The sequence below is a fragment of the Motacilla alba genome, chromosome 23 (assembly GCF_015832195.1).
Source record: "Motacilla alba alba isolate MOTALB_02 chromosome 23, Motacilla_alba_V1.0_pri, whole genome shotgun sequence".
Taxonomy (NCBI): Eukaryota; Metazoa; Chordata; class Aves; order Passeriformes; family Motacillidae; genus Motacilla; species Motacilla alba.
The window spans coordinates 5672814-5695374 of record NC_052038.1 but is presented as its reverse complement, the minus strand read 5'-3'; the positions used below and the strand labels follow the sequence as shown (position 1 = coordinate 5695374).

At 51.6% G+C, this 22561-nt stretch overlaps 3 protein-coding genes across 3 annotated transcripts in view; all 3 read right to left on the bottom strand.

Annotated features, from left to right (window-relative positions):
- SRRM1 (serine and arginine repetitive matrix 1) overlaps positions 1 to 2007 on the bottom strand; it is a 16903-nt gene extending 14896 nt beyond the window's left edge. The window contains 1 exon segment of the mRNA XM_038160844.1: positions 1895 to 2007. Coding sequence (XP_038016772.1) covers positions 1895 to 1915 — 21 coding nt within the window. The 5' untranslated portion in view covers positions 1916 to 2007.
- Positions 2008 to 3952: 1945 nt separating this feature from the next.
- On the bottom strand, positions 3953 to 10971 carry LOC119711091 (non-compact myelin associated protein). The gene is made up of 4 exons (XM_038160846.1): positions 10791 to 10971; positions 6006 to 6100; positions 5795 to 5879; positions 3953 to 5361 (listed from the first exon to the last, which is right to left on the bottom strand). The coding sequence occupies exons 2-4, from the start codon at positions 6088 to 6090 to the stop codon at positions 5220 to 5222; spliced, it is 312 nt and encodes a 103-aa protein (XP_038016774.1). The 5' UTR covers positions 6091 to 6100; positions 10791 to 10971; the 3' UTR covers positions 3953 to 5219.
- Positions 10972 to 14208: 3237 nt separating this feature from the next.
- On the bottom strand, positions 14209 to 21308 carry RCAN3 (RCAN family member 3). The gene is made up of 5 exons (XM_038161053.1): positions 21064 to 21308; positions 18075 to 18314; positions 17414 to 17587; positions 16769 to 16940; positions 14209 to 16250 (listed from the first exon to the last, which is right to left on the bottom strand). The coding sequence occupies exons 2-5, from the start codon at positions 18267 to 18269 to the stop codon at positions 16042 to 16044; spliced, it is 750 nt and encodes a 249-aa protein (XP_038016981.1). The 5' UTR covers positions 18270 to 18314; positions 21064 to 21308; the 3' UTR covers positions 14209 to 16041.
- Positions 21309 to 22561: the final 1253 nt, after the last annotated feature.

Genomic DNA, 22561 nt, shown 5'->3' with positions numbered 1-22561 from the left:
ACTTCCACGGGCAGGAGCTGTAGGTTAATTCATCATGGAGGGAAGGGCCTGGAAGCCCAGTTCTGGAAAATTTACTGGCAGAGCTTAAACAGAAGCAGGCAGGATTAGAGGAGATGCAGGGCTGCATCCAGGTCCTGGTGACCTGGACATGACTGAGGACAAACTCCCAACTGGGCAAGTTTACTCTGGAAACCACTGATGGAAACCAGGGAGTCTTATACAGGTGATTCTCAATGGAATAACAGGGCTCAGAACGAGCAAAAAATGAATTGTCAAGGAATTAAATGGTAATAAAGAAGAGAAAACCCCCAAATTCTAAGTTCACTTTGGTCAGAAAGCACATGGAATCAGCAATGTAACATGCTGCAAAGTCATCACTTATTGAAAGGGAACAATCCCCTGACCATTCCCAGCTGCTATCCCACAACATGGGAATCCTAAAGTCTGACTGTGGCACAGGCACTTGAAACTCTTTCCAGTATTTGCTGTCTGCTGTGTGGCTTACAAAAAACCCACAATACTTGCCAGTTCACTCAACAACTGAATGTTCTTTTGGGGTTTTTTAAAATTATTTCACAACCCAGAAGGGAAATGGAAGGGAAGTTTCTTGTTGATAACACATGGCAAGCAGCAAAGGGAACCAAACAGGACAGAGCAAGGGGGCTACAGGAATTTAAAGACAGACAAAATAAGCTTGCCTTGAAACTTCACAGAAATGTGGAGAAGTGACAGAATTATAAATAGGAGGCAGCTCGGTATGGGGAATCCAAATTGCTGCTCTGCTGCATTTCTGTCATTTCACATTTGGTTCCTCCTGAACCCAGAATAAAGCCAGAACAGTTCACAGCCCCACGCCAGTGCCATGCTGCTTGGGTTTTTATAAAATGCCACCATCCACAGGCCAGTCAAAAAGAATATTACATTTCTAATCCCGAGTTTTCAGCCCCAGTAATCCTGCTGTCAATCAGTTGTAAATCTTTTAACGACTGCATCAGAACAAGTGCAGATTTAATCTGCAATTATTGTTCTCAAGGCAGTCCATGAACACAGAACTGAACTAAGGGAAGGGTTCTGTGTACGGCTGTATTTTAAAAGCATCCTAGCTGCAGGAAATGTAAATAATATGGGCTGAACAAATGAATGAACCTTGAAATTTAGATTGGTTCTCAAAAATTATCACAGAAACCCCTCAAATAAGGTCATTTCAATTAATGGAGGAAAAAGCAGAAAAGAAATAGACCCTGCGTAGGTTTCATGGTCTCTGCAGAAAATGCAGCACAGCTGTTAAGACTAGAGAAGAAACTCAAGGATTAAAAATAAAATACAAACGTATGAATACAGCCTAAGTTCTTTTTGCTGTGAATACACTTAAAAACCTCTAAAAAAAATTCCAACAAAAATAGGGGCAGGGTTGTTTATTTGCTTTGACCGTGGCCACTAAAGAGCGTGGACAGCGCAAAGCCGGCCTGGCCCCTCAGAGCCCTTCGGCCCCTTCTCCCCCCCCCGCGCCTCGGGGGTCGCAGCGGTGACACGGCCCCGCGTGGGTCGGGACCACCGGGGCCGGCACCGAGGCCGCTCAGGGCCCCGTGAGGAGCCAGGCCGGGGAGCGCAGCCCCGGGGGCGCCCGCGGAGCTTCCCCCCGTGCCGAGTCGGGCCCGGAGGCGCTCGATCCCCGCGCTGCCGCCCGGGCCGCGCCGCCGCGGCCTCTTCCCGCCGCCATTTTCTCCGCGGCGAGGAGCCTGCGCAGGGCGGGGGCGGGGGGGGCACGGCGGCGCCGCGGGGGGCAGCGCGGCTCCGGCGCGGGGCTGCGGCGGGACCGGGCGGTGCCCCCGTGCCCCGGCGGGGCCGCCGCGCCGCCCGCCCGCCCTCAGGGCCCCCCCGGGCCGGCACTTACGCGGAAGAACCCGGCGTCCATCTTGGCTCCTCCGCCTCCTCCCGGCCGCGGCGCGCGCTGCCGTCCCGGCGTGCACCGCGCGCCCCCTCAGCCGTGCCGGGGGTGTGGGGGGGGGGGGGGGAGGGAGGGAAGGCGGGAAGGGCGGGGCCAGGCGCGCGCTGCGCAGGATTTCCCTCCGCCGCCCGCTGATTGGCGGAGCGTCGGCGCGCGCGCGGGAGCCGGGCCAATGAGAGAGCGCGGCTGCTCCGGCGCGCGCGTCGATGAGTCGCCCTCTCGCGAGGTGTCGGCCCCTGAAGCTGCTGCTGCTGACGGTGTCTCGCGAGATTTCAGGTGCCCTCACGGCCGCGCCTCCCTCAGGGATGGCGGCGGGGCTGGTCCGGTCCCTGAGGGCACAGCCGCCTCAGCCCCCGGCAGCGACCCCTCGGTAACGGCCCCTCGGCTCCTTCCCGGCATGACAGAGCTCCCTGGGCGCAAGGCAGGGCTCTGAAGAGGTCACAGAATCCCAGAGGAGTTGGGGTTGGAGGGGGCCTCTGGAGATGTCCCAGCCCAACCCATGCCCAGGCAGGGTCACCTGGAGCAGGTGGCACAGGGACACGTCCAGGTGGGTTTGGGATGTCCCCACCGGGAGATTCCAGCCCTCCCTGGCAGCTGTTCCAGGGCTCTGCCACCCTCATGGCAAGAAGTTCTTCCTCACGTTGAGGTGGAACTCGTTGTGTTTTATTTTATGGCCATTGCTCCTCGTCCTGTCCCTGAACAGAGTCTGGCATTGTCCTCTGACACCCCCTGGGGATATTTTATAGATTTATGAGATCCCCTCTTAGCCTTCCCTTCTCCAGAACAGCCAGGCCCAGCTCCTGCAATCACCTCGTCAGGGAGATGCTCCAGACCCCAAATCGTCTTTGTGGCCTCCACTGGACCCCCTCCAGCAGCTCCCTGCCTTAGTGGTCCTGAGGAGAAGTCCTGAGCTCTCCACCCCGTCCCACTCCGGGCAAACTGGTGTGACTGGTGCAGGTCTCTGATCTGTGTGGCTCCTTCTGGGCTGAATTACAGACACATTTTTGGGAAATAAATTGGTTATGGGACTCAGGAATAAAACCCAAGGGGAATTATAATATTTTATCTGCTTAGACTTGTAATAATCAGAGTTTTGCACGGCCAGACTTGGGCCAGTGCTTGACTCAGCCGCTCAACAGTCCTGGTACTGTGGATGAGGGAGTTCAGTAAAGGTGGCAGCCGAAGCTGGAGCTGCTTTATGTTTTTGGTGAGGAGCACGAGTTAGAGCCCGTGGGAAGGCAGGAGGACGCTAGGTGGAGCTCCGTGCTCTCTGCTGGGATAAGGAGGATGGAAATCAGGGGGAAAGCTGAGTTTGGGGGTCAGGACTTACCCAGCAGTGAAAAACTCAACATTTTACCAGAGTACGTGGATCAGTGAAATCCCAGCTGGAGGATCTGACCTGCTGAAGATCCCGTAGAACCTCAAGGGGGAAAAAACCAACAACTGCTTGTTGGCAGACAGGGCCAGCTGCAGGGGAGCATTCCCAAAATCTGTGTGTTGGGAAGGGGAACCTGGGGGCCGAGTCAGGGCAGGGTGGATCAGCCCTGGGGCAGCTGATGTTACCAGGGCAGGGAGAGAGCGGGGTTGTTCCTGGAGAGCTCCGATCCCCAGCAGATGGCACAGAGCAGGCATTTCTGTTCCTGAGGAGGTGCTTTTGCTTGCTCAGCATGAGCTCCGGGTTTTGCTGCCGGGAGGGCTTGTGGGGCCTCCCAGTGATGCAGATTTTAGTGGTATTTGAATTTTTCAGCTGGAGCAATGCTGGTGTGGCCCCAGCAGCCAGTTCTGCTGCCAGCAATAGTAATTCTGTGAAACTGGAGCTGCTTGCAGGAGTTCTGCTTACTCTGCTGGTGAACTGCGTTGCTTTGAAATGGAGCAAATGGAAAGCAAACAAAATGTGCTACAAGTCTGGCTAGGGATGTTAAAAAAACCAACAGTAAGATGGGCTTATCTTCCCCAAAAATCTTGATTTTGATCCCATGGAACTGCTCAGAGAACACCCAGAGATAGAAACAGAAAATCAGCTCTTTTATATTTTTTTGGAAAAAAATTAGATGCGCATCTGCTGTCCCTTTTGAATTCTTAAATCAATCCTCCCTGCCACAAAAAATAAGGTAAAGAACCAGGACAGGAGAAATATTTACAAGGAGATTCAGAAAGTTCACAAACAGCTGTCTCAATATTTGGTTTGGAATCCAAACCGTGCTCCAGTTTCAGCCAAAATAAGAATATTGCAAAGTAATTGAATTTAGTTTCTGCACAATAAAAATTACCAGTCAGTTCAACTGACCTGCTCAAGAGATCCGAGCTTGTTGGAAAAAGTCTGAAATATAAAATCTCAGCCAGTCTGGCAGTCAGTGCCTGACAATGCTGCTCTGTGCTCCCGGCCCGTGGGCTGTGAGTGTCCCTGGGAATTCCTTTGTGCCGCTGCTGCACACCCACAGCGCTCACACTCACAGAACCGCCTCGCTTTGGGGTGGGTTTGAGGATAAAAAATGGCTAAAAATAGTTGGGCTGCAGCAGAGGACAAAGCCTTGCAGGGTGAGTGGCACACTGGGGCTGCTCAGAGCCTCCCTGCCTTCGTCCAAGCTGGTTTTTCTATTTCCACGCTTCTTTTTCTCGGTTAAAGAGCTCAGGTTTTGTGTAGGACCGAGCATTCTAACCCAGCTCCAGCCATGAACCTGACCTGAGAGTGAAGCCCCTCAGACACCGAGTTCCTTCAGAAATAGTTACAGAGGTCACAGAAATAGTTTAACAATACTTGAAAATAAGAAGTAGCTTTTTTTTATCTCAACCTGTACATGTGTGAGATTAGAAACATGAAATAGGAGTAAAGATAAATAGAATTTTGATACCTCCTGCGCTACCCATCAGGTATAAAATAATCCACAAACCTCTTCCATGTAACTCGTAACAAAGTCAGGTCCACCCTGAGTCTGGGGCATGTCCAGACTTCTCCTCCAGTTCTTCAGCAGAACAGAGAGTGTTCAGAGTCTCTGAGGAAGCAAAAGCTCCCCAAAACCTGGGCATCTTCACTTCCTGGTTTATCCAGACCCAGAGGAGGCCTTGCTGCCATCCTGATGGTTCCCAGCCCTCCAGCTGTTATCTCAGTCACAGGAGAAGTGTCCAGACCTGCGGTGTTTCCTCCCAAAGCGAGAGACCAGGGTTGATGCATTTCCAGTTCCCAGCTGCCTGCTGTTCCATGCAGCTCTGCTGAGGAGTCCCAGCTCCACGGGATAACAATTCCTTCTCTTCTCCGGCAGGGAGTCGCTGGTTACCTGCTCTGCAGGTGGATGTCCACAGGGATGAAGGTCACCGAGGGCTGCTGGGCCAGGCTGTGGCTGCTGTGCCCCACAGGAGGTGGCACTGCCAGCTTGGAGGCTTTGGGTTCCAGCTCCTGCCTCACTCGCATGCGCCTGGCAAAGGTAACGGGGGAATTGGCACCTGGGCTGGGCTCTCCTCTCCCAGGGTAAGTTTTGGGGAGGTTCCCACACAACCCAGTCAAGCCAAGCCAGGATTTCATCCCAAAGATACCAAAAGTCCTCGCAGAGCGCGTGAGCTCTGAGAAGTGAGGAATCGAGCTGTCCCTCTGGCAGCCTTGGTGCACACTCACACCTTCCCTGCATCACCAGGAATCCCTGAAAAGAGCTCCCACCATGCAGCCTCCATCAAGGAGCTCTTTGTGCTTCCTAAGATGCAAGCACAGAGCGCTGACAGTGGCATTCAGTACACTGCAATCAGCACCCCAGTTCTTAGAATGTCCTGGAAATTTCCAGCACCAAGCCCTGAAATGCTCTGTTATCTAAGAGCGGGGGCTTTGCTCCATCCTGGTTTGGCTCGGTCACGTACCTGTTGTATGTTTTCAGGATGAGCAGAACCACTGTGAAAATAATAATCACCCCCACCACGATGGCAGCAACTATTGCTCCAGAACCTGGGAGAGAAGCAGGAAGGGAAAAAACCCCATATTTACAAAGTTGTCACTGTATTGTTTGAAATTTGATAAGTTCAAAGTCCACTTAAAACAAAAAAAAAGCCACCACCCCACTCCTTTCCTTACTTTGATAGAGATTGTGTTCTTGAGACTTCGTGGTCACATTGACTGAGAGCTGAGTGTTATTGGTCAGTGGCGTGGCTGTCGTCATCTTGAGTTGGCTGCAGAGGGGAAAAGGAGGAGTGAATTCCTAAAATCTTAACCCAAATTTCACAGTGCTGATTAGGCAGCTGCCCACCAAAGGCTCAGAGCCTGCTGGGTGCAGGCTCACTAAACTGGGGTTCTTCATCTCATTGTGGTGGAAACCTGGCCCACCTGAAGGAATGGAAATTGGAAATCGGTATGATTGAAATTTTGGTACAATCTTGAGCAGTTTGCCTCAAAATATCCCCTGGTCGGTGGTAATAGGATAAAATAAATATAAACACAGTAGTGGATTTTACATTATCACCTCTCGTTGAGCTTCAGATCACTGAGCAAATGAGCGCGAAGGATTCTGCATCCAGAATTCAGCAATGTTTTGAGGGAAAAACTGATCACAGAAAGGTTTAAAAACTCCATTATAAAATAGAATTTAAAGGAGCTTCATTCATCTGACATGGAGAAGAAAAAACATTGAACCCCTTCACTTGGAGCTCCAAAAGTGTCAGGACAAACACCAGCCCCTGAGCGTTGCAACGTGGCTGTGGCAGGAGGTTGTGAGTTCAGCCCAGTGTCAGCTCAGGTCTGTTATTGGGAGTGGATGAACTTCCAAGGGCACAGCTGAACACACGCCTGTGTTTTGGTGGGTAAAACTGTGGATCTGGAAAGAGCAGCCGGGATGTTTGCTGGTTTTAAAAGGGTTTTCCAAGTGTCCCTGGAAACCCGAGCCATTAAAGGGCTCCTTCAGGCCGAGAGGGGTGTGAGCACCACTTCAAAGAGCCCTCTGGAACCAGCTCAGCTCCCAGTCCCAGAGCTGAGACACTCCAACTGCCCCTTGAAAGGTAAATTCTCCTTCAGCACTTGCTGTGGAACTGAGTTTCCCACTTCAGATGCTGCTGGGTACAGCCAGGCGGGACTCTGGTGCTCCCCTGGGATATTGTGTGGCACGGTAACTTTAATTTTGCACAGCACAAGATAAACAATAGCCAGAAATAATTCAGTGGAAATCAGTTGGTTATAAAAATTAATACCAATTAAAAACCTGCAGAGCAGGTCAGTGAGGAATGAGAGGGATCAGGAAGCAGCAGGAAGGGAAGTGGTTGGTGTCTGACTGGGATGCAGGATCAGAACTGCAAGGGCCACTCTTCAAATACTCCAGTCCTCTCAGGTTAAAAGTTTGGTTTTCTTCTTTTAATCTAAAAATCAAAATAACTTTACCACAAGCCTGTAACTGGGTCATTCTCCTGTGAGTGAATGATTCCTTTGTTTAGCCAAGGCCAAGTTAATTCAGCAGCATGAGCATCAGCTGAAATATTTTGTGTTTAGACTCTGCCCAGCCCTATTGTCCAGCACAGGGCTCACACACACCTCAGAGGGACCTGGGAGGCCCCAGAGCTCAGGGACAGCTGCTCCTGTCTCCCCACCCATCCTCCCATATGGAAAAAGGTTTAACCAGTGGCAGCAGAGGCTCAAGAGACTCCTCATGAAACGCTGAGCAAGTGTTCTGACTATGGGCATAATTCAGAAAAAGCCACATCCAGCTCTCACCTTGAGACTCCTGACTCGGGCACTGCAAATGCCAGACCTACAGAAGCCTTTTTTTCCTCCCCTGGCTACCAAAATAAAAACTCCAAATAAATAAGGCTGAATATTTTAATATTAAGCCATGAAATATTCATCCTTCCTACCTTCCCTCTGGGTCAAACCACCTTGGGAATGGGGAGCTGTTTGTGCATGACTCACCCAGACCCAAAGAATTTTTATTGTCGTAGTGAAACCACCTGTTTATGAAAGGGATTAATTTATCCAGCAGGCTGCACCAATCTGAGGTGCAGTTTGAAAACTGCAGCAGGTTGGGATTTTTCTGCTTTGTGTAGCAAGTCAGGAGCTGCAAGGTCTGTGTCTCCAGCCGGGGTGGAAGGTGCCAGTCCTGCTCTCACCTGGAGTCCCAGCTCCATTCCTGCCCCATGAATCAGCAGGTTACACCTGACCAAGCCTCTGCTGCAAGAAAGACCCAGCAAAATCCACAGGAACCTACAGATTTTCAGCCCGGATCCTACTCTGTTCAGAAAAACGTTTGGAAAATCAGGAGTGCTGGATAAAAGCCATTCAGCAGGGGAGAAGAAGTGGACTTTGATACAGTAATCACAGGACATTCTTTGTCCATGACACAGGGCTGCACTTCCCCCTGTGCACACACACCTGCCCGGGCTCTCAGAGCCTCTCATTCACCCTCACTCTCCACACTGCTGGTTATTTTTGCATCCCCACGTTATGGAGCTGGAAATGTTTCCATGAAGTTCAGCTTTGGGCACGTTTCCATTTCAAACACCTCGGCAGATACAGGGGATAGGTTGTTCTGGCAAGGGGGAGCAGTGCCCCCTTTTCCAAAGCCTCCCTTCTGGCCCTGCCCTGCTGGACTGAGCTGAGGGCCCCTGCCGGGCTGGGTTTGTTTGTGAGGAGATGGGGATCAGAGCTCACCTGTCAGCAGCACCTGGCAGTTACAGCAGAGGGGCCACGGGGAACAGAGGGGATTGTTTGAGGGTTTTTCCAGGGTGGCTGGACTTGGAGAGGCAGCTCCCTGCCGGGGAAGGCAGGTGCTGGTTAGGAGGACACAGATTCAGTGCTTTCACCTGGGAAAAGGTGGGGTTTGGATGGAGTGGGTTCTTCCTGCCCTCACCTTCCCAGCACCCCGGGAACGCCGCCAGGGATCGAGACAAGCTGTGATTTCGGGGAGTAGTGAAAACACAACGTCCTTCAGTGAGACCTGAACGTGCCTGGGTTTACCTTGAGAGGCTCCGAAAAGGGAGGAAGGAGGAAGGAAAAGCCCAAGTTCAAAGTGGCCTGAGGCAAACAACCCTCCCTGTGTGAGCCTGAGTGTCCCCATGTCAGGGCAGCACCTTTACATAAGCATTTTCTCAGGTTCTGGCTCGAGCTGCCCAGGTTGAGCTGCTGCTGAAACACACATTAAAAACAGCTCACTGCCTTGCCGAGTCAGAGACAGCGGCACAAACTGCAGGCAGCTCTGGGCAGTAGCACCAACCAAAAACCCCTCAGTAATTCTACCTGCCTGGCTTAGATCATGAGAGGCACCAAAACCCCTCAGCTCCCACAGGTGACAAGAAGTGGCAGCAGGACCCCCAAAAGGAGCACCCTCATTTCTAGAGCCATGCCTGGAAATATAAACTTGCTGGACTTTTGTCACTGAGGAGCCCAGGAGCAGTGTCTAAGCCAGACTGTGAACTGCACATTGCCCAGTTAGGTTCTCTTTAAAGCCAGCAATTAAAGGGTGTTACAAAAAGGAGGGAGAGGGGCTTTTTATGCAGGCAGCACAAGGGGGAATGGCTTCCACTGCCAGAGGCAGGGTTAGGTGGGATATTGAGGAAAACTGATGCCCTGTGAGGGTGGGCAGGCCCTGGCACTGGTGCCCAGAGCAGCTGGGGCTGCCCCTGGATCCCTGGCAGTGCCCAAGGCCAGGCTGGACAGGCTTGGAGCAGCCTGGGACAGTGGGAGGTGTCCCTGCCACAGCACGGGTGGCACTGGATGGGCTTTAAGGTCTCTTCAAACCCAAACTGTTCTGTGATTCTACATGTAAAGAATCCTGTACACAGTACAAAGGATCCACGTAGAAATGCAGCTCCTCTCACTGCACACAGCAGCACGGAGGCAGTCCCAGGGGTTCTTGCCTTTGCCAACTTGTTGAATCAGTGAGGCACCTTCCCTCTGCAGAGCCCCGAGACACACACAGCAGCTGGCACCTCACACTTGCAGCCTGTTCTCCACCAGACCCCCTTGGCAAGCCCCCAGTGCCCCAATCTGGCACCCACAGAGGGACAATAACTCTCTCAGAGCCTGAGGTCACTGGTCTCTGCTCTGCCTTTGTCTCCTGGTTTGTAATCACTAAATCAACCCCTCCTGCCACCCAGCACAATGCATCCCATCAGTGAAAGCTGTTTACAAAAAGCTACGCTTCCTTTAGCAAGGACTTCCTGGGGCATTAAATACATTAATTACCAGGAAAAACCAGAAATCACCATTTAAACCTGTCAGCAGCTTCAGTGTGTTCCCAAATAATGCAAGCAGTGTAGTTTTGTTCTGTGCTGGAGACACTCAGTGAACTGTAACACAATGCTCCGAGCTCTCGAGTTCTTTTCCTGTTAAATATTACTCTGCCAGCTCTTTCCAGCATGCTGCTCAGCAGATTGGAGGGAAAAAAAGCATAGAACAAAAAAAAACCCCAAAACCACAAACAAATAACCACCAACAAACCCATATTTATAGTGCCAGGGTTGAATAAGTCAGGACAAGAGATTGAGCGTCCCCAGCGATGAAAGGACACCGCCGGCGATGGAATGAGCTTTCAACAGCCGCGCAGGCTTCTCTTTCTCCGGGGAGGAAACCCTGCCAGAGCAGCCCCAGTCCCGTCCCTTACGGGATCCCAGTTAATGGAACAACTGCTCAAGCACCAGTTGAACGGAAAAACGCGCGAGGACATCTGCTCTCCGTTTCTTTCTGGTTTGGAGGTGCCGATCAAGAACTCGCGTTTCCCGCGGTACATCCCCAGTGCCTCGCACACAAACCCGGAGTAACCGCGCTGCAAAAGGAGCAGGGCTTCGGGGCAGAAAGGAGCAGAGTTTTAGGGCAGAAAGGTTACAGTCATCCCCACTCGAGAGCGGTTCCTACACCCGACCCTCAGCCGGCGCTACTCACGGAGGATGCTGCGGGCTCGGGGCTCCGGCGCTGCCGCAGCGGCTCCCGGCTCCGTCCGCCCGCCGGGGCTGCGGGGCTGCCCCCGCCGCCGCTCCCGCCCCTTCCCCAGCCCGGAGCTGCCGAGCCCAGCCCAGCCCAGCCCCGCTGCTGCCGCGGGCAGCCCGGTGCCGGTGCGGCCGGAGCCCCGGCACAGCCCCGCCGCCGCAGGTGCCTCCCCGGGGCCGCCCAGCCCGGCCCGGCCCCCGGCGCCGCCTCCCCGGGCCCGTGCGGGGCTGCGGGTGCCCCCGACCCCGCTGGGCAGCGGCTGGGGGGGACGGAGGAGTCTGGGATAAAGGATAAACCCCCCGCCTCACAGTGAGAGTTCCCAAGCTTTGGGAACAGCCCGGTTTCTGCGGCTCTTCGATGCCCAAAGGTCTCCCAGGCACTTCGGGAGAAGGATCCCAGGCACATCCAGCCCAAAGACGGAATGAGTGGTTTTGTCAGTGAAACCCAAAGGATCAAACTGGAAAGGAATCCTCACCTTTAACTTGCACTTCCTTGGCTTTATCCTCCAGAGGAGTGTGACCACAGTCCCTGTCTGGATTTTTCCTGTGGACATCACACTTTAAAAAGGGATCTGTCCTGTGCCTGGGCCTGATGCTGCTCCCAAGGGAGACCAGAAAACCACAGGAACAAGCCACAGCCCTACTCAGGCTCCATTCATGGTTTAGGGTCGTCGAGCTGCTGTGCAGGAGATGTTTCCCCCCATTCTCCATTTCAGCTGCAGGCAGAGCCACATCACCCACCTCTCTTATAATGCACCCTGAAACAGGAGAAAACCTGCTCCTTACAGCATCCCACCTCCCTGTGGAAGGCAGCAACAGGGGGTCCTGATGGTCCATAAACATTTCCAATGGATTTCTTGGGAAGACCAGAGTCCAGCTGGGCTGAAAAATGAGGTCCTTCCTTACCTTGCAGCTCTTCCTTTCCTCCTCCAGAAACATTTGTGCCCTAACACAGCTCATGCTTCACTTTGGTGTCCACCATTGGCTGATTTCCACACAGAACCCACAGAACACATCCTCAGAGCCTTTTCCACCAGAAACCAGAGTTTCCAGATCCAACTGTTTAGCAAATTTTTTGTAGAGTTCCAAAGACCCACATTAGTCACTTCCACCTCAATCCCACTGAAGCCCATGCAGCTCCTTAAAACCAGAGACTGAAATGCCAGCAGGAATTACTCACCAATCATCTTTCCAAGGGAATACATTTCCCTTGATTGATTTCCTTACAGTGACTGTCCCATCCTGCATAAACAAGCAGGGGCACGAGGCTCTCCCAGGAACAGGAGGGGTTTTCCAGCCACAAACCTTCCCTGGGCTGTATCTCTGGAGAGCAAAGGGGCTTCTTTCAACAGTCAGCAACCATAACTGGGAAGAGGTATGAATGTAAGTGAATAAAAGTGATTAATTACTCAATTTAAGTACTGAGGAAGGGAGGCAGCAGTCCCTGTGCCTATTGGGCAGCCCAAGTAAAAGGAAATTTGAGTTCCCAAAACCTCTGTGATAGCAGAGAGGGAGGCTGGGACTTTCCCAAGGGTTTGTCCCTCACCAGGTCCTACATTTGTAGCCCTTTGCTATGAGCTGGAGCCACACAGCAGATTTATACACTGTTAAATGCAGAAATACATTTGTATAATGTATAAATAAATGTTTATACACTGTTACTGTAAAGCTCTGCTGTCAACATCAGTGACCCAGTTGCAGGCACCAACCCTGAGCTTATCCCTTTAAAGGAGGACCAAAGGAGACTCTGGGATGCCCCATAAAAATCCTGATGAAGTCAATGGACATCAAAGGATAGAACATAACTCTGAATTAACTGCAGGCTTACTACAGCATTACCAACCCCCAGGGAGTGACACAGCCTCTCAAGGTGTGGAGTCTCACTGGATTTACCGTGGAGCAGCTCTGGACTCCTCCTGGAGCAGCAGCTCAGCTCCCAGTTCTGCTGGGTGATCTGCACTTTGCCTGCCCCTGGCAGGGCGCAGCAGAGCTGGAGTGTCTCAGTGAGAACAAAGAGGAAACAGCACAGCAGGGATCAAAACCAGCTGAAAATTCATTCTGGTTGAGTTGGGAGCTGAATTGTGAAATCAGGCCCTCCGTGCACCCACAGCCTCAGAAATAACTACCAGACCAGCCGGGAGGGGTGAAGGGAGCTGAGGTGACCTGTCCCAGCAGGAGGGCACAGCTCAGCCTGGCTGCCCTCCCAGCCCCTGTCCTGTGCCTGTGATCCCAACACAGAGCCACAGGGGACAGGAATTGGTTCTTTTTATGTTTTATGTAAGAGCAAACTGCCAGAACGTCTTTCCCACTGCCTCACCCCAATGCTGCTGATGGTTGGGATGTGTTCCCTTCAGCAGGGGAATCAAACATTCCCTCTACAAGCCTGAGCATGCCAAAGTGTTACAGTACAGAGCCTGGCTCGGAGCAGGGTTTTAACACATTAGGTAACAGCTAAAACACAGTGCTTTCTACTTTCTAGGCCCTGCTCTTGTTTTATGGAGCAATCAGAGCCTGTGACCCTCCCTGGAACTGGGGCTGATGGCAGGGACAGCTGTGTCACTCTCGGGGTCAGTACCTACAGCAGCAAAGTCTTTGATCTTGCTCTGCCTTTTCTCCAGGGGGATGAAGCTTGGCTGGGGTCTCTTTCCACACCAAGATTCTCTCCTAACAAGTTTTACACTGAGAGTGGAGCAAATAAACAAAACCCAGTGAAATTCATAAACCAGCCTTCTGTTCTTGGCTCAAAAGTATCCCTAATCCAAACCCAGACAAAAATGGAAATTAAACCTTTCAGGGAATAAATGAAGCAATTGGAATTTTGTGCACAGGGTCTTTCCAGGGGACAAGGCAGAATGAAGAGCTGCAATCACAGGTTCTCAGTTATTCTAAAAGCAAAGTACTCCCCTAACTCCAGAACACAAAGAAACACCACATCTTTCAGCTGCTGCTCGAGGAGGACGTTTTAAAGGAATTTGGGGTATTTATTTATACAAAGTGCAAGCTCAGAAAGGGCTGAGTTCCCTCTGTGCAAGCTTGCTGCTAAAAATAGCCCTCACCAGCAGGTCAGTGATTAGAGAAACAGGTTCTGGTGGGGGGCACTGAATCCTGGCATGGAGGAATAAACTCCAGCTTCATTTGCCAAGGCAGGCTGTCACCCTGGAGTGGAGCAGAATCACTTCTGAGATTGATCAATGGCTTCATTCAAGCTTGGAAGCCTCTCTTTGGCTCCTCCTTCCCACCCAAGGATCCCGAATCCCTCCTGTGGGTCCGAGGCACAGGGAGTGCCCATCCCACCTGCCCGTGAGAACATGCAAGCAGACACCACCAGCCCAGCTCTCAATACCCACCTTGTGCAGCGTGGAACAGTCCAAAGCCCAGGTGTGAATGGCACTGCATTGTTTTATTTGAAGTGTCTTTACACAATGGAAAGTGCTGGAATGTTGTTCCACATTTTACACGTTTATACATCAACAACATCACACTTGATTCTCCTTATAAAACTGTTTCTGAAGGTTTTCCACTACCTACAGCAACTTCTACACTGGGGTAGAAATGAAATGATTTGAAAAATAGAAACACCACGGAGAATCCAACCCAGACTTCTGGAATTTCAAAAATCCATAAGCCTGCTGGATAACACAGGTTTTTGTTGGGTTTTTTACCTTTGTTTTAATTCCATGGAACAGTGAGACAGTGAAGCTGGGCTTGGAGTGATTCCAATACCTGAAGAGATACATAAATACCACACCTGTGATAGATGGACAAACCCCATTTCCCTGCCTTTTCACTCTGTCCTATTCCTGTCTCTGGAGCAAGGACCTGCCTGCAGGATCCCACTTTGAAGCTGGTGCCAGGAGGGATCCTGAGCAGGCACAACACAGAGTTGAAAACCTCCACATCCATCAGAATCCCTGCCCATTCCTTTCCCCCTGCTGTCAGTCAAGTGAAAACACTTCTGGAAGTTCAAGAAGCACATCAGGTACAACTGAAACACACGGAAATGAACCTGAAAAATCTGAATTTGAGAATGATTTCTACACAGGAATATCAGCAGCCTGGTTTGTTCACAAATCATTTTATCTTTTTAAATAGAAAAAAAAAAGAAGAATCTGTCTAGACTAAAAAAGTTTGGCTATAAAATAGCATAAAAGCACAGGAGCAGGTGTTGTTATACCAAGGCATATTTTCCTCCTACTAAAACACTTAACACAAGATCACAAAATCAAAGATCTGTTTTCTAAAAGATGCATCCTGGTCTCAGAAGCAGCAGGTGCTCTGTCAGACACACAGGAGGCCACACAGAAAAAAGTCTTTGTGAAAAACAGCAAACAAGGGCTGAAACTGCATAAAAACTGGCTAAGCCAGGCAACTGATTGTCTTTGAAAATACAAAACAGATTGGAGAAGTTAACAGTTAACCCTTGGATGTTTTAGCTCCTGCCAGGACCTCACAGTCACTGGATTTATTCAGAGTGGAGGCCGTCCCAAGGACTGGAGAGGAACAAACATCCCCAGATTGTCAGAGAGGATCAGACACAGCACACTGCACAGCTGGACCCACATTTCACTCTTCCACTGCCGTGAACTCCTGACTGGGGTCAGTGCACCACCAGACAGCAGAGCAGGAGCGTTGCTGATGCACTCCGAGGTTCTTCCTCTGGTGTTCTGCCCCCTGCAGCCACCAACCCCCCAGAATTCAGCTCCTCAGTGTATTTGTGCCTCACATCAAACTACAAACACACGGCTGGTATTTCTGAGAACAGCAAAGGTTAACCCTCAGCTCAGCTGGCAAGGAGGCTGAGCATAGAGTGCATTTCACTGGTGTTTAACGCTAGGTTAACTGGAAGCTGTTGGACAGATCAGCTTTTAACTGCTGTACAAGGAACTCGCTGGAACCCACTCGTGACAGGAGGAGATTATTTCAGCACTTGGAACATCACACTGTACAACAGAGAGCAAAGGGCAACATCTTAAAAACCAACACGCAGCCGGACTCCCTAATTGTCACTATTTCAAGTCAGGTGGATTTGCTACACTCAGGGGGGACTAGTCCCTAAAATTAAAGTGCTTTTCAGAGCATTGGCATCCAAAATCTTGAACATGAGAGACAACTACAAGTCAGATCTGTTGTGACCTATAGCAGCAGCACAGACAGCAACACATGGACTGGCCGGGTGCCTGGAGTTGTACCAGTGGAGCAGCTCTGCTCTAGCAGGGCATTGTCCCCCCCACCTCCAGGGCACACTCGAAGGCTTTGGAGTCACTCAGGATGGTGGGGGGCGGGTCAGGGCGCCGCGTCTGCAGGATCTTCTGCTTGGGGTTCTTCATCTCCTCCTCCTCCTCAGTCTCGCTCTCACACACGTGCACGACCACGCTGGGGGTGGAGTCTGTCCCTGCGTGCAGCTCGTACTTCTCCCCTGGGAGCAGGCAGCAAGGGGCAGGTTAGAAACAGCCCCAAGGAAAAGCATTCAGCTGAAAAAGCCCTCAATAACTTCAACAACACGACCAGATAGACATTCATTCCCACCCCATCTTTAGTGTGTCAGCCTCCACTCTTCACCAAGTGCCTTAAAACAGACCCTGTAGCAGTTACAGCACACTTCAAATACAATCAGTCTTTTAATTGACATTTAGGGGAAGGGAGGGATGTAAAAACCTCCCAGGAAAACATCAGAGCATGAGCAGCAAACACATTTGTGACATCACTTGTGCTGTATGTTTCTGTGACATCTGTAAATTAAAAGCTATAACAGCATTTGAGCACATCAAGCCTCCCCATTTCCTGCTTTCACAGAAAGCAAACTCCTCATTTCCCAGGAAGGCTTAGGAAGAGAAGAGACTGATTTTCTTCTCACAGAAAAGGACGAGTAGATAAACTCCCTCAGCAGCCCCTTTTGAAGGGAAGTACCAAACAAAAGCAGGTTAAGGTCCCCACCTGGCCCCAGCTTGGAGACAGCACAGAGCAGGTCATAATTGATCAGAGGAGTGGCATCTTCACTCTGTTTCCACCCCACTGGGGGAGAGGCAGGGGGGGAAATCAGGAACTGTTTCACAGGCTGTGGAGGAAGGAGGTAGGACTTGTCCCCAATTTCACTGGACACCTGCACCTGCAGGCAAAGCCAGGAGACAGAGAGCACAAATATTAATTCCTTTGTTATTTGGTTTATTTCCCCACTAATGCGCATCCATGTCCTGCACTTAATTCAGCCTAGCTTTAAAAAACAAAACGGGTTCAGCTCTTTGTACAACACCTCAGGGAACTGCTGCAGCTCAGAGCCTGTGCAGGGGCTGCTGTGGGACCTGTGCCAATGCAACAGGGACAAAGCATCTCTTAGAGAGAGAGTTGGGGACCCACTTATTTTGATTCAGCCCCTCTGTGTGTCTGGTTTGGTCACGGCACAGCGGCTGTCCCAACCAATCTCAGCTCAAGACAAAAAACAAAACTGTGCCCTACAATTTTGGCACAGCTCAGTGTAGAACAATGAGGTGATTTCAGATGTTTCCCCCAAATGAAGCTGACGGGCAAAGGAGGAATAAAGGAACAAGGACAGAGGTACAAGGTCCGTGTGTCCCGCTGTACCTGTGCAAAGTAGAGCTTCAGCTTCTTCCCGCTGAACTCGGTCTCGTGCAGCTCTATCCGAGCTCGTGCTGCTGCCTCGGGGTTGCTGAAGTTTATCCTCACCCTCCTGAAGCTCTTGAACAGCTGGAATGTCACCTGCTCGTCATAGACTGTGAAAAGTGCTTCAAACCTTTCCTGGAGAGAAGCACAAACATTGTCCCGAGGCAAAATGAACATTCTCGCTCCATGAAAAGATGTTTTCCTTGACTCTCCTCTCCCAAATCCCATCGAATTCCTGAATCACCTCAACCTGCACATTCCACGCCTCCCTCCCTGCTTGCAAACCCCCACTGAGGGCAGCGCAGCTTCGTCTCGCTGGTTACAGCTGAATCCAAGAGCAAAGCCATGGGAATGAGCCCATGGAATACACCAAGTGCCACCTAGCGAGAGCTGCTCAGTGCTGCAGCTGCGCTGCCCTGTCAGGAAAATCGATTTCATGGCTCTCAAATCCAATTAATAATTTTCAATTATGAAATTCAATTAATTTACCAGCTCTCTGATCCACAAGAGACCTCATTTACAGATTTTTTCCCCTCAATTATAATGTGCATTGATACACTGAAAATCCAGACAGAAATGTTCAATGGAACACTGAGAACACCTCACACTCCTTCCCCCTTACCTTCTCCTCCTGTACCTCGAACACGGCCTCGTGAACACTGCAAGCAAAGAGTGAGGTAGGCAAGTCACTGAAATCCATCATCTCTTCCAAATCTTCTTCATTTTCTCCAAAAATCATCTGCTCCTCCTCCTCCTGGTCGCTGCTGTACAGGTCTGACTGGCTGTCGCTCCAGGACTTCATGGACTCCCTGAGCATCCTTCCCCCCCAGCAGCTCCTCAGGTGCCAGCTTCCAGCAGGGCCCTGCCAGCCAAAACCCAGAACCAGGGCTGAGGACAGCACAGCTTCCTGCCCCCTCTTCAAGGCAGGAATTTCACAAAGAACAGGAATCAACATGGAATTTGTTCTGTCCCCCACGAATCAGCAGCACCACGTCCCCCTGCTGAGGATGGAGGGAGGACTCTGCTGCTCCATCACAGGGAAGATAAAGTCATCCCATCAAAGGACTGCAATTTCTCCTCCCTGTACTCTGACAGGAATCCAAAATGACAGCGCTGTTCTAGAAGCTTTTCTCCATGACACACTTTACAGTGAGCAACAATTTCTTGTTTAATAATTAAAATCATTTCCTGGGTAATCAGAGCAGTCCTCTGGTATCTGAAAAATTAACTTCATTTCATCAATGAGAGCGTGTGGACAAAGTTAAATCATCTCTCCAAAATCTGAAATCTCCTGATGTAAGGATATGCCCTTTTCCTACACCTTTCCCATAGGTAGGAGTACTTACAGGAGTAGACACATCAAGGAAGACAAAAAAAAGCAAGAGACTAAATAAAAACCATCAGGGAGAGTATTTTTATACTACAGAAAAGATTTTACTGGAGTGGACCTTCTGCCACCCATCCCTGCAGAACTCCTGAGGTTATCACACTGCTCTTGGCTGAGAGAAAAGCAGGTTAATTGCACCAGATCTGGGTTTGGAAAGACTGATAATTGGTGAAACAACACTAAAAGAAGGTAGTAAATATATGATGTTTCATTGACAATTATCCCATTTGAATCTTTGCCTAATGAGGGGGGGTTAATTGGGTGGATGACAGGGACTGCCCCACTCACACCATCCCAAAGCCTGGGGATCTCAGTTCTGCTGCCCAGCGTGGCAGGAAGGGTGGAAATTTGGGAGAACAGGCAGCTGGTGGAAACCTCAGTTCTTGTGCTTGCTGATTCATGCAAGGAGGGAAGAGAAGAGGAACAAAAATGTGCCAACATGGTGAAAACAAAAGGCACCATCTGGCTCTGAGGAGATCTGGGCTCATCCAAACAGCACCAGGACAGACACCCACATCCAGCCAGGCTCTGCTGGACTGCGAGCAACATTCCAGCCTTGGCCTGGTTTCATCCCACATTCCTGGGGGATCAAACCACCCAACCCACAAACACTGCTCCCAGCACCTGCTTTTCTGAGAGCCCAAAGGATGGGGAGGCCTCCAGCAAGGAGAGAGCAGCACTGGCAGGGAAAAAGGAGAGTTTGGGAAGTAAACTCAGTAGTTGGATGAATGATCAAACACGGAGTCAGGAGCGCACAGAGTAGCTCGAGGCTTGCTCGAGTGTGAGCCTCAGAGCCCAAGTCAGGGCAGCAGTGACATTAAACCAAACCCAGGTGTGACAGCTGAGCACAGAGTGCTTCTGCAGACAGCGCTGGGCTATAGAAGCCACTGCAATCATTTTGTATTTCTTTCTTTTCTAATTAAGATTCCATCATAGTTCTGTTGGTTTTAATCATAAACCTCATGGTGAATTCTATTTCTTTTCTCAGATAACTGATTTTTCATTACTTCACCCAAATCAAATAAAAACACCTGGGTACCGAGCAAGGCAAAAATGTCCAACAGCTCCCTGCCATCAGGATGAGACACGTGAGACTCAGGGAAGAATGTTAATTAAGAAGTACAGTGAGTAACAGCCCTGTGAGAAGTGATATTTGAACAGACTGGGTAGAACTATTTACTGTGCAATCATTAGAAAGCATCAAAATCAGAAGAAGGACACTCCAAACTTGATAGGTACAGGAATGGGATTATCAGCGCAACAGCCAAACTGCTCTGCTTCAGGAAAAAGGGAATTCCTTCACTTACCTCCTAGGAAAGGTGAGAGATTCCTATTTACAAATTGTTTTATGTGAATAGAAATATGCAAATCTAGATTATTTACACAATCAGCTTATTCTTACTGTAGTATTAACAGCCATAGAATTATAAGCAATTTCATCGCAATACTCATTAGCAAACTATTGGATCACTCGCTCCCTCATGGATTTCAGATTGAGCAGCACAATTTAAAGGATCCCAAGGACTAAAGCCACTGGGATCAGACCTTTCACTAAGTCCTTTCTCTGAGCGTTAACACCTGCTTATCATTTAAATACCAGCTGACAGGGAAATGCTTACAAACAAACTCCCCAACTTCATAGAAGGCTAAAAACCGTCTGAAATGAAAGCAAAGCAGCTCCTGCCACGGGGAGCTGCAGCTCTTCACCGGCACAGGCAGCACCGGGGAGTTTTCCTTGGCATCCTCCGGAGCAGCAGCTCATTCACAGTCACATCCCACCGCTCAGGGAATGGAAGGGCTGGGAGCGGCGTGGCCATTTCCACAGGCACGGTTAAATCTGCTCTGCTCAGGAGAAAATCCTGCCGTGGGAGGGCGGGGATGCCCAGAGCAGCTGTGGCTGCCCCTGGATCCCCGGCAGAGCCCGAGGCCAGGCTGGGCACTGGGGCTGGAGCAGCTGGCACAGCGCAAGGTGTCCCTGCCGTGGCACCGGGTGGGATTTCAGCATTCCCACCCGAACCCTGCGGCGATCCCGCAGAGCCCACGGAGCTGCCGTGGCTCAGCGCGGCGGGACGAACCCGGGGCGGGGGCCGGAGCCGGGGCTGCGCCCGTTCTCTAACCCAAACCCCGAACGCTGCATCCGCCCGAGAGAGGATGAAAACAACTTCCCCGCCCGCACCCGCGGCCCGGCCCGGGGCGGCTCCGGCGGGGCCGCGGCTCAGCTCACCTGCGGACGGCTCTGCCTGAGGGGCGGCGGGGACGCGCAGCGGCCGTGCGGGGCGGCGGGAGCGCGCAGCGCCCGCGGGTGTCCGGGAGCGGCACCGGGAGCGCGCAGCGCCCGCGGGTGTCCGGGAGCGGCACCGGGAGCGCGCAGCGGCCGCGGGTGTCCGTGAGCGGCACCGGGAGCGCGCAGCGCCCGCGGGTCCCGGGCGGGGCGGCGGCGGGAACGCGCCTGCGCGCGCGTTTTCCTCCCGCGTCCCCGGCGCTGAGGGGTGTGTGTGTGAGGGGGGTCGGTGACCCGGATGGAGAGAGGGAGGGAGGGATGAGGGATGAGGGGAAGGGAGACGGAGCGGGAAGGAGGGGAGGCGGGAAGGAGGGGAGGCGGGAGCGAGCCGCGGCTCTGCGCGTGCCCGGCCCCGCTGAGGGGTCGCGGCGGGTCCGGTCCCCTGAGGGGCCCCGCGGCCCCGGCCCCGCCGCCGCCTCCCCCGGGGCGCTTCAGGCGCCCCAAAAGCGCTCCAGGGACGCTTCGGGCGGTGTTTGTGTGGCACTGAGCCAGCCGGGAGAGGCGGCGGGAGCGCACCGCCCGCTGGACGCCGAGCGGCGGCCCTCAGGGTCCCTGTGGGAAGGGCTGAGCTCAGAGCGATGAGAATTTATTTTAAAATGCTGCGAATCGCCCTCGGAGCAGCTTCCGGACGAGGGGCTGGCGGCTGCTGCGGAAGAAGGAGCTGCCCGGAGCAGCTGGGGCTGCCCCTGGATCCCTGGAGGTGTCAAAGGCCAGGCTTGGAGCAGCCTGGCACAGTGGAAGGTGTCCCTGCCATGGCACGGGTCGGATAAGATGAGATTTAAGGTCCCTTTCAACCCAAACCATTCTGGGATTCTTTGATTCTTCCCCTGGCATTAATCGGGATGGCTCTGCCATCATCCTCGGACAGCTGCCAGCTGGGAACAGCGACAGTTTGTGTCCTCAGAGTAAATCACAGCTTAATCCAGCCATGAGAAGGTTTCAGACAGCCATCATCTGAGCTGGGTGAGACATCAGTGCCTGTGCACATTTACCTCTATAAAGAAAGCACAAACCAACATCCTTTCTTTGGTTTTTCACAAAAAAACCCACACAAAACTATTGCATTTCACTGACACTAATATTGAGTTCAACAGCTTTGTCCTCACTTGGAAAGACAGAAGACAGTGTGGGTTGGTGATATAAGTAGTGAAATTTCTGTGGCTGAAATATTTTCCTTTAAATTTCAGAAACAGAGAGAGATGCTGAGCTGGGCTTCTCTACCAGGATTTGCCCACCTTTTCCCCGTAAGGAAAGAGCCCAGCAGATGTCACTTGAGGAAGGTAGGATCAGTCTCCCCTGTCCAGGTAAAGGCATTCTGCAATTCAGATGCAGTGCAAATTCAGGTGGTAACAGGTTACTCTCCATCCTCGCCCCCCCCTTGCTGCAATCTCCTGCTTTATCGATTTTATACCACATTTTCCTCCCTGGGCAACAATAGATT

Coding starts and splice junctions, on each gene's coding strand:
- LOC119711091 (XM_038160846.1), bottom strand. CDS start 6,090: ATGACGACAGCCACGCCACTGACCAATAACACTCAGCTCTCAGTCAAT. Junction 5,880..6,005: donor AGAACACAATCTCTATCAAA/GTAAGGAAAGGA, acceptor CTTCTCTCCCAG/GTTCTGGAGCAATAGTTGCT. Junction 5,362..5,794: donor ATCCTGAAAACATACAACAG/GTACGTGACCGA, acceptor TACCTTTGCCAG/GCGCATGCGAGTGAGGCAGG.
- RCAN3 (XM_038161053.1), bottom strand. CDS start 18,269: ATGCTCAGGGAGTCCATGAAGTCCTGGAGCGACAGCCAGTCAGACCTG. Junction 16,941..17,413: donor TGAAGCTCTACTTTGCACAG/GTACAGCGGGAC, acceptor CTTTGCCTGCAG/GTGCAGGTGTCCAGTGAAAT. Junction 16,251..16,768: donor TGTCTCCAAGCTGGGGCCAG/GTGGGGACCTTA, acceptor GCCTGCTCCCAG/GGGAGAAGTACGAGCTGCAC.